Source organism: Sinohyriopsis cumingii, chromosome 17 (genome assembly GCF_028554795.1).
Source record: "Sinohyriopsis cumingii isolate HCF-2022 chromosome 17, ASM2855479v2, whole genome shotgun sequence".
NCBI lineage: Eukaryota > Metazoa > Mollusca > Bivalvia > Unionida > Unionidae > Sinohyriopsis > Sinohyriopsis cumingii.
The window spans coordinates 33,355,843-33,376,031 of NC_142977.1; the positions used below are offsets into that span (position 1 = coordinate 33,355,843).

The 20,189-nt window shown below is 36.0% G+C and overlaps 1 protein-coding gene across 1 annotated transcript in view; it reads right to left on the reverse strand.

Moving 5' to 3' along the window:
* Positions 1-20,189, reverse strand: part of LOC149778388 (geranylgeranyl transferase type-2 subunit beta-like) — a 39,115-nt gene that overhangs the window by 12,402 nt on the left and 6,524 nt on the right. The window contains exons 2-6 of the mRNA XM_089938329.1: positions 18,428-18,473; positions 17,282-17,389; positions 13,118-13,315; positions 10,883-10,988; positions 5,147-5,199 (exon numbers count right to left, since the gene is read on the reverse strand). Of these exons, the coding sequence (XP_089794455.1) occupies positions 5,147-5,199; positions 10,883-10,988; positions 13,118-13,315; positions 17,282-17,389; positions 18,428-18,473 (511 nt within the window). The remainder of the gene's footprint in view (positions 1-5,146; positions 5,200-10,882; positions 10,989-13,117; positions 13,316-17,281; positions 17,390-18,427; positions 18,474-20,189) is intronic.

Below are 20,189 nucleotides of genomic sequence, written 5' to 3' on the forward strand. Positions count from 1 at the left end.
TTGGAGTAAAGTATGTTTCTTCAATAAAATATTAGTACATCCACTATTCCCCAAATCCTGCCTGACAAACTATTCCCCAAATCCTGCCTGACAATGGTCAAAAGTTGACATCTGCTACATCTTTAGGCTTGTTTTTGCAACAGACATGCTAAATCAATTCTTTCCAAACTATAACTCATACTAGAATGGTATTCCCTTGGATTAGAAGGATCAGCATGAAATTCCATCAATTAGTGCTTTGGGGGGGTCTTTGGAAGTTGTGCTGACAATTTGACTGTAATGTGTGCCACTATTATGACTGTATAAGTGTTGTCCAAGAAACAGTTTTAAATTAGTTTCTTTATCAAACATGATATCTGATCATAACAGGTCATAAGAAGACATGAGGGAGTTAATCCCTTTACTCTAGAGTTGCCCTTGTCAATGGTATCCAAAAATACATGAACCATGAGTCATGTCAGATATGTGCTAGGGTTAGCACATGGTTTATACATGGATTGTTTTATTACATTCAATTTCAAGCTAACCAGACAGCTATATTTATCTTCCTCATAGTTATCACCTAACTTATCTGAGAAGACTGCAACGTGCAAGTTTATTACACAACAATATACAATTTCAAAGAACACCGCTCATTTCCTTTGAATAATTACACACAGCACCTCCCCTCCCAAAGAAAAATCAAGACACACAAGAAAGCAAATTGAAAATCGAAAGAAAAATATATAAAACTGAAACTGTTTTAATATGATCTTATTTTGTATCAGGCAACAAATTATTTCGGGGCCCCGAGTGGCCAAGTGGTCTAAAGCGTTCTTCATTACAGATCACTGCCATCTCACCTCTGTCTGCGGCGGTTCGAGTCTAAGATTCAGCCAATGTGGGCATGTGAGAAAGCTTGCCAGTAGCTTCTCATGGGTTGGTGGTTCTTTCCGGGGTTTTCCGGGTTCTTCCTCCACCATTAATACTGGCCGCCATGTATAGCCTATCGTGCTGAAAAATGGCGTTAAACCCCACAACAACAAAATATTTCACTTCCTCTGGAGGTGGACCAGGATCAGAAGATATTTAGAAAAAAATGTGTACCAAGTTAAAGTGCTTCATGGATGACTTATTACTGCCTTCTCTGCAATGAACACAGTGAGGTAGGTGTAAAGTGCTTCATAGCTGACTTATTACTGCCTTCCCTGCAATGAACACAGTGAGGTAGGTGTAAAGTGCTTCATAGCTGACTTATCACTGCCTTCCCTGCAATGAACACAGTGAGGTGTAAAGTGCTTCATAGCTGACTTATTACTGCCTTCCCTGCAATGAACACAGTGAGGTAGGTGTAAAGTGCTTCATAGCTGACTTATCGCTGCCTTCCCTGCAATGAACACAGTGAGGTGTAAAGTGCTTCATAGCTGACTTATTACTGCCTTCCCTGCAATGAACACAGTGAGGTAGGTGTAAAGTGCTTCATAGCTGACTTATTACTGCCTTCCCTGCAATGAACAGTGAGGTAGGTGTAAAGTGCTTCATAGCTGACTTATCGCTGCCTTCCCTGCAATGAACACAGTGAGGTGTAAAGTGCTTCATAGCTGACTTATTACTGCCTTCCCTGCAATGAACACAGTGAGGTAGGTGTAAAGTGCTTCATAGCTGACTTATTACTGCCTTCCCTGCAATGAACAGTGAGGTAGGTGTAAAGTGCTTCATAGCTGACTTATTACTGCCTTCCTTGCAATGATCACAGTGAGGCAGGTGTAAAGTGCTTCATAGCTGACTTATTACTGCCTTCCCTGCAATGAACACAGTGAGGTGTAAAGTGTGATCCAACTGCATGGCATTCAGACACTTTTTCATCACTTCCCTGGAGTCAGTCTGTTTAAAGTGTTAATGCACAACTGAGACCATATAATCCTCAATGAAATTTTCAAAATTTCATGCACTAAGATAAGTTAGAGTGTGCAGAAAGAAACAATGATCTATCAGTTGTAGTAACAAATGTGCAATCATGAATGGTGATATATAAAATGGAAGGAAACTATCTGGTCTGAGGTCATTTATTTTTCCTTGGAATAAAAGTAAATAAAAATAAGAAACAAAGACACGAAAAGAAATTGCAGTTCAATTTCTTTATATAGAGCAGTTTCTAACTGCATGACAGATATGATGCAGAGCAACAAAATACCGATTCTACATCATAATATTTTTATTTTTATTTTTGTACACCAGTGCAATTTTGCTGTTTGATGATATATTGAATACAAGTTTCATCATAATAGATACAGAAGCTGTCAAAATATGTTCATGGAGTAAGTCTTTGCTCATGGAGTAAGCCTGTGTTCATGGACTAAGTCTTTGCTCATGGAGGAAGACTGTTCATGGATTAAGTCTTTGCTCATGGAGTAAGACTGCATTCATGGTGTAAGTCTTTGCTCAATGAGAAAGAATGGTCATGGAGTAAAACTGTTCATAAGGTAAGTCTTTGCTCATGGAGTAAGTCTATGTTTATGGAGTAAGTCTATGTTTATGGAACAAGTCTTTGCTCAAGGAGTAAGCCTGTGTTCATGGAGTAAGTCTTTGCTCATGAAGTAAGACTGTTCATAAGGTAAGTCTTTGCTCATGGAGTAAATCTTTGCTCATGGAGTAAGCCTGTGTTCGTTAAGCAAGTCTTCACTTAAGGAGTAAGCCTGTGCCCATAATTTCCAGTTTTAAGTTGCTGAACTCTCATATATTCCATAATTCCCAATATATAAGCTTGTATTCAACTGTTATTTTTTGTATGGATTAAATCTATAAACAAAATAATTATAAAAGTTTCATTTGTACATTAAATGACACATGAACACAGTCTGAAAATGATCATGTATTGTGTCTGTGTGTCAGCCAGAAAATCATAAAGAGGTGGGGATTGTTGTTGTTGTGGTGTTTAACACCATTTTTCAGCACACAATAGGCTATACATGGAGGCCAGTATTAATGGTGGCAGAACAATCCAGGAAAACCCCGGAAAGAACCACCAACCCATGAGAAGCTACTGGCACACTTTCTCACATACCCACATCAGCCTAATCCGAGACTCAAACCCACACAGACAGAGGTGAGATGGCAGTGATCTGTAATGGAAAGTGCTTTAGACCACTCGGCCACTTGAAGCCCCACAGAGTGGGGAAATTAAGGGCACATTTTTGGGAGAAATGGCAGTTGTTGGGAGGTGTGATGCCATAATGGTAACTATACTTTTAAAATGGAAATTTACCATTATATCTTTTTCAAAAACTGTAATCAAACTAGTTTAATTCATATAGAAAATGAAATAAATCAAAGCTAACCATGTGTTTTTTTCTTTCTTAAAATATTGAATCAAAATAAATAAGTACAAGTTGACAACTGATATTTTAAATAGTGGACCTTTTACTGTGTACAACTCACAATTTGTACAGTGGACTTGTTACTTTGTATAGCTCACAATTTGTACAGTGGACTTGTTACTTTGTACAGCTTATAATTTGTACAGTGAACTTGTTACCTTGTACACATTTTCCTTAAATGATGCCATGTAAGCAGTATACATGAAAACAACAATTATTAAGCAATAATAATATATATTAGGGAACAAAGAAAAGTTTCTAGTTGTGTTTGCCAAGTACATGACTTTTGTACAGCTTCTCAATATCTATTCATTCCATGTCAAATTGAGGCTGACAACTGCGTCATGCATCATGTAATATGGCTGGCAGAGACAAATAGCAACAGCTCAATTCCATAAAGAAATTTAGAAAATGTCTTCAAGGTGTTGTTTACTAAAAGCAGTATGTTACTGATTGGTTGTTCTTGGCTAATTTGCTAATTTTCATTTCTGATTTTCAATCTGAGAAAGTCAATTGTTTTCACTCTGGATGGCTGTAACAAAGATTTGAATCCCTTGAACAACCAGCCATTCTCATAATGGCAAGGTTTATAGATGCACTGGCTATTTTAATACAATTTCTAAAACAAATGACTTTTGCCTGAATATTTAGACTTTGATGCTTAATGTTGCAGAACAAACAAATGAAATCATCTTTGTGGTTAATGTGATAGATGACTGCTTATGGCAATGCCATCTGATCTTAATGACAGGCTCTGACAAAGACATAACTTACCAACTGGAGTTTAAATTAAGTAGAATGTAATTTTGCTTTAAAGCAATTAAGCAAGTAATTCAAGTCTGAGAAACAATTAAAACCACCAATATAACTAATAAGGCACGGGAAAAATGACAGCATATTTATAAAGATGGTAAAATTTTGCAATTCAAACAGGCACTGAGAAGGGCAGACAAGCATACATTGGAACAGAAGGACAGGCCTTTTATGGGGTGGGGTGACAACTCCTCTATTTCCTTTCAGTTTAAACACTGTGCATGCATGTACAGGGCTTCGTGGTACAACAGCACAATCTTGGCTGTAAGTTCTATATCACAAGCCTATTTCGGGGTGGGGGGTGTCATTTCTTTCTGTCATAAAAGGGGGGAGGGGGCAGAAAGTGGCCTTTATTCATGTCACTATACTTTCCTGTAAATTTACTGTTGAGCAGTGTTTCATAAGAAATGTAAAGGTTTTTCTAGCTTTAGTAATAATGGCCATATGGGATCATAGATCAACAGATTTGTTAAAAAGAATAGGGTTTCATCCCAGGATGCTTTCCGTCACTCTGTTAAACTATGAAAAGCAATTTTTTAGGCCTAATTAATAAGCATTCCTTTTTTGTAAAAGGATGGCTCAGCATCATTTTTACAAATTCAAGGCCTTCATACAGTGAATGCACTCTGTTAAAATTGACGAAATCCTGTTGAGTGGTTTTTGAAATGTAATTTCAAAGTTTTCTATATTTGGTAATGGCAGTCATATTTCATGTTAAGATGCATCTTTTATAATAAAAAAAAACTGAAAGACCATCTTGCAGTTTGATCTCTGTCAAATTTGGTCAGAGATAAGTGTGTAAAGGTTTTCATTTTTAGTAATGGTGGCCATGTTGGATGGCAGACTGACATATGCAGAAAAAAAGGCACAACACACAATGCATGACAGAGTCAGGATCATACCAAATTATATGTAAAACCTTTAAGCCATCAAGTACATGTGAAAACTGCAATCAAAATCTACTCTCAGATACCTACCAAAAGGGCAAGACAAGCCACAGCACAAAAGGAAAATCTTGTATCAACTTCACCTGTAAGTATCACATAAAAAATGAATACACACATGAAAACTTTGCTTACATTTTCATTTAAATCTTTCATTTCATTCTGGAATTTTAAAATGTGCCTATTAGCCCCTATGGTTGAAATTACTGCACTGAACAAACTCATTACATGTTTTTTTTTTTCTTTGTAAATTTTTGTTTGCATATGATGTATTAACAAATTCCAATCTATTTTACAGGGCTACTTTAATATTTAAACTCTAACAAAGAAAGCATTGGGATATATCTTTTTTCTTTATAAAGCCAGTGAACAAAAACAATATCAAATTATAAAAGAAATGGTTGACTACTTAAAACAGTACACATGAAAATAAAGATGAGCCTAAAAAATAAGCATCTTTCCAGCATTCCATGAAAATGTAGGACTATAACTAATATGGCTAAAATTTATAACACTTTTCTGACACCATAGAATTACTTCAATATAACAAAGTTTCATTAATCAGAACTCTCTTTACCACTATACTGTAAGATCTTGATAATAAGCATTTAGGCTTACATTTTAAACCAGGTCTTTTTGCTTCTATTTGTTATGCATATAACCACAATGAAATAATTCACAATATACCTATATAAATTTGGAGTATTTATGCTTCCTGATGAGATCTGACAGTATATTATATCAGTACATTATATAAGAATGATTGATGAAATCTGACAGTATAAACATAAGAATGATGGATGAAATCTGACAGCATATTATATAAGAATGATTGATGAGATCCGACATCATACTGCATAAGAATGATTGATGAGATCTGACAGCAAAAATACATAAGAATATCTGATGAGATCTTACAGCATACTACATAAGAATGATTGATGAGATCTGATAGCATATCATATGAGAATGATTGATGAGATCTGACAGCATAAATACATAAGAATATTTGATGAGATCTGACAGCATATTACATAAGAATGATTGATGAGATCTGGCAGCATATCATATGAGAATTAATGATGAGATCTGACAGCATATCATATGAGAATTAATGATGAGATCTGACAGCATATCATATGAGAATGATTGACAGCATATCATATGAGAATGATTGATGAGATACGACATAATTCTGCATAAGAATGATTGACAAGATCTGACAGTACAAACATAAGAATGATTGATGAGATATGACAGAATACTGCATAAGAATGATTGATGAGATCTGACAGCATATTATATAAGAATGATTGATGAGATATGACAGCATATCATATGAAAATGACTGATGAGATCTGAGAGCATATTATATAAGAATGATTGATGAGATCTGATAGCATATCATATGAGAATGATTGATGAGATCTGACAGCATAAATACATAAGAATGATTGATGAGATCTGACAGCATATCATATGAAAATGACTGATGAGATCTGAGAGCATATTATATAAGAATGATTGATGATATTTGACAGCGTATCATATGAGAATGGTCGATGAGATATGACAGAATACTGAATAAGAATGATTGATGAGATCTGACAGCATATTATATAAGAATGATTGATGATATCTGACGGCATAAACATAAGAATGATTGATGAGATCTGACAGCATAAACATAAGAATTATTGACCGAAGAATGAAGAGAGAGAGCAAAAGAAAGAAAGGCAGTAATAACAGCAAGTCTCCTAAATAGATAAATAGTCTAATTTCATGTGATTAAGACCATTCTTGTTAAAAAAAGGAATTGTAGATTCTGATTTTTTTACACTAATATAATGAATAAAATAACAAAAGTCAATTTATTTTCTGCATGTGATTACCATCTTGATTTAAAGTGTCTGATTCTGAATAATAATTCATCGTTTTTAATTGACATCTTCAAGCATATACTTTATCTAGATTCCTTATAAATCAAAAACATACAGGTAGAAATTAAATGCTTTAGCAAATTTTGTTTCTTGGAAAATCATTGCCCAATGACATTAACATTATGAAATAACTCTGCAACCTCTCTAATTCAGACATTCCAAGAAAGATGAAAAAGTTGGTGTGTTCCATACATGTACATACTATATAGACAAAGGGAAGAAACTCTTACTCATTACATCCCCTTAGCATTGTTAGGTGGTTGCCCATCAAACGTATTTGCCAGTTATAAAAGGTCAGTGATAAAACAATGAGGATGCTCAAATTTGTGGGGAGGTATGGGAAAGTTCAACAGTAATGTGACTGGGTATGCATTCAACTTCTACTATGGACACTTTTAGAGGGAGGAATGGCTCTATTATTCCCCACATGAAGGATCAACTGTTCTCTTAATATGAGGACATAACCACGAATGGTCACATAACCCATGACAGCAATACATGGGTAAAAAAACTGCAAAACAATTAATCTGGGTGAATTCAGTGAAATCGCTAAAGCACTGCCAATAATGAAGTTGAATAGCTGGCCTGCAAACTCAATTGGCAAACAACATGGCTTGTCTTGCACGTACAGCCAGCTGTAAAGTGTGCTAGGCAATTGGCTGAACATCTGATTTCCATGACCTGCTGGATAGTCAGCTTGAAAACGGAATGTACGGTAAAACAGTTGGACTAACAAAAAGGATCCCTCCATGACTCTGAATTACCATGATCGGACTGGCTGGTATATGGTTCACTCATATAATGGACTTCTGGTCACCAAGTAAAAGTTACAGCAGCCTGTTTAGCTAACTAGATGGTCAACAGCTGGGACATGAGCATAAAGAACAAAAGGATGGAAGTACCTATGTCCAAATGTCATTTTTGGTCATGCATGGAGGCTTGCACCCAAAAGGCTGCCAGAATAAGTGAGGATATCCTCCCATTAACTCCAAGCCACTACTAGAAATTTGTGATGAACATAGGGTGACGACCCAATATGTTAAATTCCATCAACCAATACTTGACCCATTTCTCTTTACAAGGTCTTACACAAAACCATGGGCCAAAATCCCCCTAACTGCAAATACACTGCAGGTACAAGTCAACCAGAAAGTCTTCATATATAACATTAACAACCAGGAAGTGCTCATCTATAACAATAACAACCAGAAAGTGTTCACATATAACAAAAACAACCTGAAAGCGTTCATATATAACAATAACAACCAGAAAGTGTTCATACATAACAAAAACCAGAAAGCATTCATATATATAAAAAAACAACCAGAAAGAGTTCATATATAACAAAAACAATCAGAAAGTTTTCATATATATAAAAAAAAACAACCAGAAAGTGTCCAAATAAAAAGAACAATCAGAAAGTGTTCACATATAACAATAACAACCAGAAATGTTCATATATATAATTAAAAAAACATAAATGTTCATATAAATAAAAAAAACTAGAAGTGTTCATATAAAAAACAACCAGAAGTGTTCATATATAACAAAAACAACCAGAAATTGTTTATATATAACAGTAACAACCAGACTGTGTTCATATATAACAAAAACAATCAGACTGTGTTCATATATAACAAAAACAACCTGAATGTGTTCATATATAACAAAAACAACAAGAAAGTGTTCATATATAACAATAACAACCAGAAAGTGTTCATATGTAACAACTCTTCTTACTTAAACAAGCAATAAAAAACAGTAGTGTATGTGCATAAACAATCTACAACAAACACCAACATTTTGGAGAACAAGGTCAAAATAATAAACAACTGCACACAAATATTGACCCAAAAAAACCACACGAGTACCTCAAAGTGACTGAGAATTTACTGTCCTAAAAGAATTTCCAAAAATTCAAAATAAGACCATTTCTTCTTTGTAACTGTTGAGCGACGATACCATCTCTGATATTCTTGAGCAACATGACAAGCAGAGATAATGGACATAAGATCAGCATTAATTTCAATCAGGACAAAGCAAACACCATTAGAAGCGTTTTGGTGATAACCTCATCTTGATATGACCATCCATTCAGGAGAATTGGTGAAAATATTTTCAAAACGTTTATTGCGGCTGCCATCTTTTGATCAGATGAGCACCAATTAAGGCCCAACTAAATATCATAATTAGTCTTCTGGTGAAAACCCCATGCTGGTGTAATTTTCCATTTGTAGGAATAGCAATAACAAGATTTTCACAGTGAATGTCATGGTAGCCATGTCCGATAAATCAACCCCACAAATCTGTGATGATCCTGATGGATGATGTTGTGGGTTTGATGTCACCTGTTCATTAAAATATGCAATTCTGCTGCATGCAAATCATTCCGGCACAAACCCGCGTACTGTTTAGACACATACCAGTAATTGGTAACAGCCATATCAAGTACAAAATTCAAAATGGCCACAGGATAGATGGTTGTACTATTCCATGCTTACTACAAGTCACCAAACATATGATTTGCTCAGGAAATATAATCTACATGTCACCAAAAGAACCCTTCAGCCAATGGTAGCTGCACAGCCACAAGAAATACTGCTAAGTGTATAAAATATACATCGATGTGTCCAGCCAAATTTGGATGCAGATAATTACAGCTTTTAGGGAATAGGTGATATCAGCTCCTCACCCGAAAATCAATTTCATCACGGGTGAAGGGCTGATTTATCGGTCTAATGGTAGCCATTCTTTAACATGGCAACTGTTGTGGCCATATTCTATGTCCAGACATCACCAATTATCATTTAACACCAACACACATCATTAGAAGTCTTCTGCAAAAAAAAAAAAACAAGCCAATTTTGATTTTCCATTTAGGAGTGTGTGTGTGTGTCATCTAGATTTTTAACGTAGCTTTAATAAAATTTCAGTCATGTCGCTACAATGTCTGCAGTGTGACAGTTTATAGTGTTGTCTAGCATTGGGGGCATCATGCCGCAGACATGTAATTTGATGTCCCACCCAGTCACATTATCCTGACACCAGGCCGACCAGTCCTAACACTAACCTCTTAATGCTGAGCGCCAAGTGAGGTAGCTGTTAGTACCATATTTTTAAGTCTTTGGTATGACTTGGCCAGAGATCGAACCCACGACCTACCTCATCCAAGGCGGATGTTCTAACCACTAGGCAACTGGAGCAGTTTTCATTTAGGATTAGTGATAACAAGATTTTCAAGATAGCCACTGTGCTGGCCATATTAGATTTCAGATCGTCATTTTAATTTAAAATCATGCACAATGCTGGTACTGAACGAATAGGCTAGTCACCTTGAGATAGTGTGTGTTGGGGGAGGGGTAATGGGTAAGAGTTTTCTCTACTTATCTATATGGTTAACAGACAATAAAGATGACAATTTCAGCTTTCAGGGAAGAGCTGGATTCTAGAGGTAATGAAGATTATTTTCTTTTATTGAAGTGATCCAGTAATGTACACACCAGAGAAACAAAAGTGCTCAAATCAAAAAGAGTTTCAATTATTGAAGCATTTAGTTTGTTTGGAATAAACTGAGAAAGAGTTAAAGAAAACCTATAGACTATGTCATTTGGACTATGTCATTTTATTAACTTGTATGTGGTGAGATTATGCCACCAAGATATAAATTTAAATAGATTTACAATCAAATCTATGTTTTATAACTCTCAAATATTTCTGTTTGAATTTTTTCCTGCTTTCAAAAATTAATGGCAACAATGGAAACTGTCATTTTATTACTTTAAGACATTATTTAAAAAGATAAACACCAAAGTGTAAAACTGACTCTTACCCCATTTGTCCCCTACAAAGCTGCCATCTTCTTGTTGTAAATCTCTTACAAACTGTACAAGTTTATCTACATCTAAGGTGTCCTGAGCATCATACAGTGTTACTATCTGAAATCAAATACAGTCATTCACATAATTAAGACCTACTTTTGGACTGGGTAGGGGGGAAGCCCTAGTTCGTTAATGGTAGGGATTCCGAAGACAACAGCAGAGAAGTGTAGTTACTATAGAGTTAACTCAGCTTAAGGACTGTCAGAATCATTTTACTTCAAGTAGCTCATCATAAATCATAATCCATCTAAACACCTATTTGCTTTCATTTTTTCATTCATGGAATGGTGATATCCCTATTCAAATCATTGGATTTACAAAGTCTATAATTATGACATGAGTAATCTCTGGCATCTAGCTTTAAACTACAGTAGGTTTGACTGCTTATCAGTGAAATTCCCAAAGCTTTCTATTGGCTAATTTAAAAACAGCAGCACACTTCCCCTCTTCCTAATTACCTTACCTACCTCAAATTATGAACCATGGTACCTAAACCTCATCTACCTTGGGCCAAAAAATAGAGGTAAGAAAGGACACACAGTAGTAACTGAATGGAGAAATAGGAACCAGTCTGGAAATGGGTAAACATAAAATAGAGTATATATGGGTCGGGTGGCCATGATTAGTTGAATAATGAAAGTTATTTTGAAGGAAAAGATTCTTGTAAGAGCTTATCCTAGTTGTAACTTAAAAAAATTAGAGACATTGTTTTCTTGATGGAATTTCAGTCCTTTAACAGTCTTCAGTTTGGAACACTCATTACTGAAATTAGTACCCGACTCTTTGATGCGGAATTGAAAGCACGTTTCAAACACATGTAGGTCCAGAAAATGCAGTGGCTCATATCCTTTTCTCTACAAAGAACCTGTCATCCAGGTTTCATCTATACTAATAAATATACAGGTTTGATCATGAGCACTCAGAAATTTAGTTATTGAAGTTTGAATATCATGATGTTTACATAGGTTTACTATGGGAACTGAATTAGTACCATGAGTCCTACAGACATCTACAACAATGCAGTGGCTCCACATAAGCAAGCGCAATCAACTTTACAACCAGCGTGACTTTCAGTGTTATATTAAACACATATTCAGATATATCAACTGTTGCCAAGAAGGGGGGGGAGGGGGTGCAGTGTGTAGATTTGACTATGTTAGTTGGAGTGTTTTGCACATTGCAATTACATATATAAAGTTTATACAAATTACCATTTATAGAATAATTCTGGTAAGAAGTATGACATTTCCTAGCTGTGTTTTGAAACAATGCTTCAGAAATGACCACTTAGGTCTCTTCCAGCATGTTTAATGGTGATGACCTCTCATGACTTTGCATCCGACTAATTTCTTTCAGTGAACATTTTGTACTTTAATGGACTTATGTCCACCTTAATTTAGTTTCAAATTACAGGTCTTCTAAGGAGAATTTTAGGTAATTTCTGTCATTTAAATCTCCTTTTCTGTGATAATACATTTACATATAGATGGTCACCTTGACCTTTTACTCAATAGTTATATAATATGACAAGGCTGGTAATATATTTCAGGATTAAATTGAAGTGAGATAAATGGTGATATCAGGCCATCAAACAGGGGACATATACCTTATGTACCTCAGGCCATCAAACAGGGGACATATACCTTATGTACCTCAGGCCATCAAACAGGGGACATAAACCTTATGTACCTCAGGCCATCAAACAGGGGACATAAACCTTATGCAACTCAGGCCATCAAACAGGGGACATAAACCGTCTCTATCTAAGGCCATTATACTGGAGACATATACAATAATCTACTACATATACAGTGTGTCTGGCTGTGATGAATGTATAATAAGTTGATAAAGTTGTGGCGGTGATATGAACATGTGTATTACTATGTTTATTCAGACCAGCAGATTTGAGACATTTGGTTGAATGGACTGACAGAGTATCAAAATATCCCCATTGGTTAATTTAAAAGAAAATGGCAATGAAAAAAATTTAGAGTTTGTACTCCAATAACTTAAGCTAATAATATTAATGTGCATAAAAATAACATGAATCTACATGAGTCAGATAGATCTGCTATGTCATCTATTAAATGAATTCTTACATTCTGAGTCAGTTTTTCACACAGATTCTGTCTAAACCAGCTTTTTATCTCTCTTCAACGATGGACTGTCAGACATCTTTTCATTACCTGTACAGCACTAAGAGTGTAGAGTAGATGTGGATCATGACCAATGCTTGCTCCCACCCCACCACACTCGTGTTGACACTGTTGTACAAAGTCCAGCACCTCCTGTTTGTTCATTCTGTCCAGCTGACCCATTAGGTCCATCACAGTCAGACCCCAATAGATTCCACTCATGCGCAGATACTCTGTCATACAATATTCCTGAAACAATGAGAAAACAATTCCAGATATTATCATTGATTTTTAAAACTGTTCTAAGCTATAATACAGTCTGTTACTTGTATTGCAAATTTTTACCCATCTCTGGACAGGACATAGTTTCTATGTCAGCTACAGTAAATATTAATTTTACTACATACCATTTCTATTTAAAACTGTTAAGTGCTTGTTGATACTCTGCAGATGGCATTAGTAAGTGCTAAAATATTCCGAAATCAAGATATTCCTCTGAAGGAGGCCTTTCAGTAGTGCTGGATAATGGTTCCTCACCCACCCACTCCCAATATGTCATAGTTGCATATTTGAGATTTTTGCAAACCCAAACTATGTCTGTGAGTTTGGTCGTTCAAAATAGTTTTTCCTGCAACATTGCCTGAATTGGCATAAATAACACATAAAGATGGTTTAGTACTGAGACAATAGTAGAGGTAAAGTGCCTTGTGTGGAGACATACAACAAAAGCCAACTAGGTTGCTGTATGTACTAGTACAGTGCCTTGTGTGGAGACATACCACAATAGCCAACTATGTTGCCATCTGTAGTGGTACAGTGCCTTGTGTGGAGACATACCACAATGGCCAACTAGGTTCTGTAGGTAGTAGTACAGTGCCTTGTGTGGAGACATACCACAATGGCCAACTAGGTTGCTGTAGGTAGTAGTACAGTGCCTTGTGTGGAGACATACCACAATGGCCAACTAGGTTGCTGTAATATGCAACTATGACATATTGGGAGTGGGTGGGTGTAGTAGTATAGTGCCTTGTGTGGAGACATACCACAATGGCCAACTAGGTTACTGTAGGTAGTAGTAAAGTGCCTTGTGTGGAGACATACAACAATAGCCAGCTAGGTTGCTGTATGTAGTGGTACAGTGCCTTGTGTGGAAATATGCAACAATGGCCAACTAGGTTGCTGTAGGTAGTAGTACAGTGCCTTGTGTGGAGACATACAACAATAGCCAACTAGGTTGCTGTATGTAGTAGTACAGTGCCTTGTGTGGAGACATACAACAATAGCCAACTAGGTTGCTGTATGTAGTAGTACAGTGCCTTGTGTGGAGATGTACCACAATGGCCAACTGGGTTGCTGTAGGTAGTAGTACAGTGCCTTGTGTGGAGATATGCCACAATGGCCAACTAGGTTGCTGTAGGTAGTAGTACAGTGCCTTGTGTGGAGACATACAACAATAGCCAACTAGGTTGCTGCATGTAGTGGTACAGTGCCTTGTGTGGAAATATGCCACAATGGCCAACTAGGTTGCTGTAGGTAGTAGTACAGTCCCTTGTGTGGAGATATGCCACGATGGCCAACTAGGTTGCTGTAGGTAGTAGTACAGTGCTTTGTGTGGAGACATACCGCAATGGCCAACTAGGTTGCTGTAGGTAGTAGTACAGTGCCCTGAGTGGAGACATACCACATTGGCCAACTAGGTTGGTCTGGACAGAAGTAAAGTGCCTTGTGTGGAAACAGTCAACTTGGTTTCTCTGGGCAGTAGTAAAGTGCTTGGTGCGGAGACACCACAACTGCCAGACAGGTTGTTCTTGGCAGTAGCAGAGTGTCTCATCTGGAGACACAAGTGCCAGCTGTGTTGGTCTGGGCAGTAGTAAAGTGCCTTGTGTGGGGATACTACTGTGAAATGGGCTGATTTGGATAGTACTCGAACCTGCAACCCACTGACTGCAAGTCTGTCATTGTAATTACAGAACCAGCACAAGAAGAATGACAATTTGTGGCTGCAGTACTCATACTTAAACCATGTCAAGTTATATTCCAAGGTTGAATGTATCCAACCACCATTTGCAGTACATAGGTAAATATGACTCAAGTCAGACTAATGCAAAAGGGTACTCAAGAATGGACAGGGTTTAACGGCCTTGAAAAAGTCACCATTTTTTTATACATATTAAGTTTTCAAACAATAAGACTGCATTAAAAACATAAAAAAATTGAAATTGATATAAAAAAATAATCCTGTTCATGAAATGCTTGCAGCATTTTGCCAAATGTTAAGACCTGGAGTATTCCAAGCATTTCCCTGCATAATGAGTGGTATTGAAATAATAAGTACATACAGTGAACTGCTTTTCCAAAATAAATGGAACTGTATGTGCCTATTTTGGATCTGACCTTCTTGAGAGTTACTGTTACTACATTAATTAGTACTTAATATGTTTTTACACTTATCAACTGGTTATACAGTTTAATCTTGATATTTTTACATTAATCAGCTACATGCTGGGCCTGATTATCTCTGGTGAGCTAATACTAGCATAGGCTTATTAGTGAGTCACTGACCCAGAGATGGCCCAAGGGATCATGAGGTAAAAACAATATGTGCATGACATGGATTAGGACAATCAACAGACTAATCCAAAGTCTTTGCACCTTAATGATGAGTTGGTTTTTAAGGTAGACTGCCCCCTCTATAACTTGCAGCCAGTTAGCTCACAAACCGTCTTACAACACAGGGGCAGGCAGGAATCCCATTTTTTTTCCAGAATATGCCTAAAGAATTTACCCTTATTTATTCGATGAGAAAGAAAATAATCATATCCTGCTCACATTATCATCGAAAACAGTCATTAGTTTCCAGAAATCTGAATCAACATCATGAAATTCTCAACTTATATCAAAAAGTCTTATATTTTGTTACAGTTTCTTCACACAAAATACTTTCAGTACACTGTAAATAACTATCTCTGAGAAACTTTTGAACACTGTGAATGTCACTAATGCCTACTGGTGGAAAAACTTTAAGAAATAAATACACCTCTCCCTCGATAACTCGTGCACAACAGGGTACACAAACATAGACCACACTATAAGCGAGGGTCTGAGTTACTGAGGGACCTCTAAAAATTGAAACAATTCTGCTTATACATTGAAAAAACCGTGCATGTGTGTGTGTGTGTTAGGGAACTGGGCTGTTTAATGAATAAATCCTTGTTTAACAATCATGTTGATAATAACTGTTAATAACGCGTTTTTTTCTAATGAAGTTGTTCGTTATTCTGTATAAATAACATTTATTTTCAAAATGTACAACATGTGAAAGATTGTTCCAACTGGTTTAAACAACATGAAAACATCTGTGTATTACATCACTGCTTTTTGTTTTGTTGATTAGTCTGGTTCCTGGAGTGGTATTTAATAGATAAGTATAGTACCAAGTCAGGAGTCCAGGTAGCCAGGAACTAGACTATCTGTTGATAAACCACCAAATAAGAATCCTTTTCTCAAAAACTAGAGACATTTATTTCTTGAGATGATCTTCTACATCAAAACTTAATATTTGTATTGTTCAGTTAGTACAATATTGATATTATGATTTCTTTAAAGTAATAGTGAAACTTCTTATCATCTTGCAGATATCTCTAAGTGTCAGTTCTCTGAAAATTGACTGTCCAGTGGTCTGTATCTTTGAAACCAAGCTGTTCATTTTATGAAGTATTCGTTTCACTTGGTTGCCTTGCTATTTTTGAATTAATGACCAGACCTGTGTCCTGACTTTTGAAACTTGAAACGGATAGTAACAAAACAGTATATTTTAGATGTTATATTCACTCAATTAGCTTTAAAAAAGAAATATCTTAACACAGATGTATTCCAGTGACCACGATTAGCATTTGTTCTCATTAGCATGTTAAGCTGTCAAACAACAAGCTTCTGTCATATGAGTGCTTCCTTATTGTGCACAGGCACACACAAATTCTCTCTTGATCTCTTTCCAATCTTAAGAAAAACATTACAGTATATCACTTATGATCTGCTTACACATCTCATTATGTATAAAATACATCATTCCATGTCTGTCATACCAACAGTAAAGCAAAAACCTCTAAAAACTGAAATTTAAACCTTGTCAAAATGTATTCTGTTTTGAGCAATTACTCTATATTAAACTGCTAAAATAATGCAGAATGATTATATCAATATTATGCTAGTTACATATTCATCCTTCTTGCTTCCATAGGCTGCTATGTAGTCACAGTGTTTCTGGAGAAGTAGGGTTTTGGGGGCATTCTCCGATATTGTCACATCCTTTACTGGACTGCCCTGCAAAATAATTTCATAAAGCTATTCAGCAACATACTCAAATAATATTTCAAGACATTTCATTAAAAGCATCATTTTTGTTTGTTGTTAGAAAATTCTTTCATCATCATCATCATCATCATCAAAATAACCCTCATCACAACCACAATGGCAGCGGAGAGAATGAGGCAGCTGTACATATTCTTGATATATTAAGCAAATTACTACATGAAGTTTTTTGTCCCACTTCTACATTCTCCCCCACTCACAAAAAAAAGAATGTTACTATTCAAGCCCTTCATGTAATACACAAACTCAAAACGGATTTGGGGCCCCGAGTGGCCAAGTGGTCTAAAGCACTCTCCGATACAGATCACCGTCATTTCACCTCTGTCTGCGTGGGTTTGAATCTCGGATTCGGCCAATATAGGTATGTAAGAAAGCTGCCAGTAGTTTTTCGTGAGTCAGAGGTTCTTTCCTGGGTGTACCCGGGTTCTTCCTCCACCATTAATACTGGCCGCCATGTATAGCTTATCATGTGCTGACAAATGGCGTTAAACCCCACAACAACAACAACAAAATGGAATTTGGTAAAAACAAAGAAAGGAAGAAAGAAAAAAGAAACAATGAATATTTATTTAGTTATTCAAACTGTACACCTATTAACTGTCATATACCCGCATCCTAACTCGGCTGAGATAGTCAGTCTTTAGCAGCAGATGAATATAGAATTTCCAGAAATTCATGATAAGACCATTTCTTCATATTAACTATGAGCGTTGAAACCATCTTTGACATTCTTCAGCGATAAAAAGATTTTCAGATTAGCTGCTGTGATGGACATATTGGATGCCAACTTCACACCATTTTCATTTAGGAACAACATTAGCTTCATTAAAGCAATTTTAGTACCAGAATGTAATTATTTCAAGCTATGGACATAGATTTTCACTTTTTCCATAAGTGTTTGTAGTGTAGATTCTGAGGTGCCTGATAGATAATACATCACCGGAAGTCATGTGACTTGGTTCAATCATATATACACTGATACAAGCTTACTATGAGAAAGTTGGTCTCTGTTTGGGAGAAGATGAGTAAAGATCTCCTGAAAAGCAAAACGATAATTCATATTAGGGATTGGTAGTACACCTCAAATAAGTTTTTTTCAAGTAAAACTAATCTATCTATAAACTTGTCGAGAGCAGATGAGTAGACTTGTTTTTCAAGTAAATGTGTTTCAAGTAGACTTGTACAAAGTAGGCGTGTTTTCAAGCAGACTTGTTTTCAAACAGACTTGTAGAAACGAATTCTTTTCAAACTTATAGAGAGGAGACATGGTTTTATATAGAGTCATAGGGAATAAACCTGATTTAAAGTAGACTTGATTTAAAGTAGATTTGTGTAAACTTGCTGAGAGACTGAAAAGGCTGTTTATTAATATGGGAAGTAGAGAAACAGGGATGTTGTGCATCTAGCATCTTCATCGTTCGATTGGGTGTATACTGGACCCTATCCATTGCTTGCATACAGTAAAGTTTCTAATTTGATGTGCAGATTGTGCAATTTTAATTATGCAATTTTGTGATGAGGAAACCTTTTTTGATTTCATAATCATTATTTTACCGTTTGTATAATAAAATTATATTTATATTTGACAGGTGTTTAGGCTTTCTAGATTGCTCATTTGTATTTGTGTATATAAAGCTTAGCTGTTACAGGAAACACCCAAATTCACTCAACTATAACGGATATGCAAAATATACTCAGTATATGTTCTTTAGGTATATTAAACACACAAAAATCAGGAAAGGAGATAAGCTGCAGTAGATGGTAAAGATTTTCTTTTCATAGTATAAAATATAATTCAGTTTTTGCTTTTTTAATGTAGCTTTAACAATTTTTCCGTCATACTGCTACAATGTCTGCAGTGTGGCAGTTTATAGTGATTTCTAGCACTGGGGCATCATGCCGCAGACATGTAGCATGATGTCCCACCCAGTCACAATATCCTGACACCAGGCCGACCAGTCCTAACACTAACCTCTTAATGCTGAGTGTCTAGGGAGGCAGCTGTTAGTACCATTTTTTATAAGTCTTTGGTATGACTCGGCCATGGTTCGAAACCCGCAACCTCCCGCATTTGAGGTAGACTCTCTAACCACAAGGCAACCAGAGTGGTTGATTTTTTTATATACATTTTATTTAGTGCAGTGTTTATTTATACTTTTTCCCCCATGAGCAAAAACCACAATAAGAAAACTAAAGTCCTAAAAGTGATTTGTTCATCTAGCTGCATTTAACGGGGCCCAGAGTGGCTGAGTGGTCTAAAGCGCTCTCCATTACGGGTCACTGCCATCTCATCTCTGTCTGTGTGGGTTCAAGTCTCGGATTCAGCCAATGTCGGTATGTGAGAAAGCTTGCCAGTAGCTTCTTGTGGGTCGGTGGTTCTTTCCAGGGTTTTACCAGGTTCTTCCTCCACCATTAATACTGGCTGCCATGTATAGCCTATCGTGTGCTGAAAAGTGGCGTTAAACCCTACAACAACAACAACTGCATTTAACCCGGTACTAGAAGTGCGGTACATTATATATACTATTCATTATATATATATATATATATATATATATATATATATATATATATATATATATATATATATATATATATATATATATTTATATATATATAATGTTTCACAACAGTGTATATATATATATATATATATATATATATATATATATATATATATATATATATATATATATATATATATAATGTTTCACAACAATACATACCAATCTTAATTTTAAAAACAGTGCAA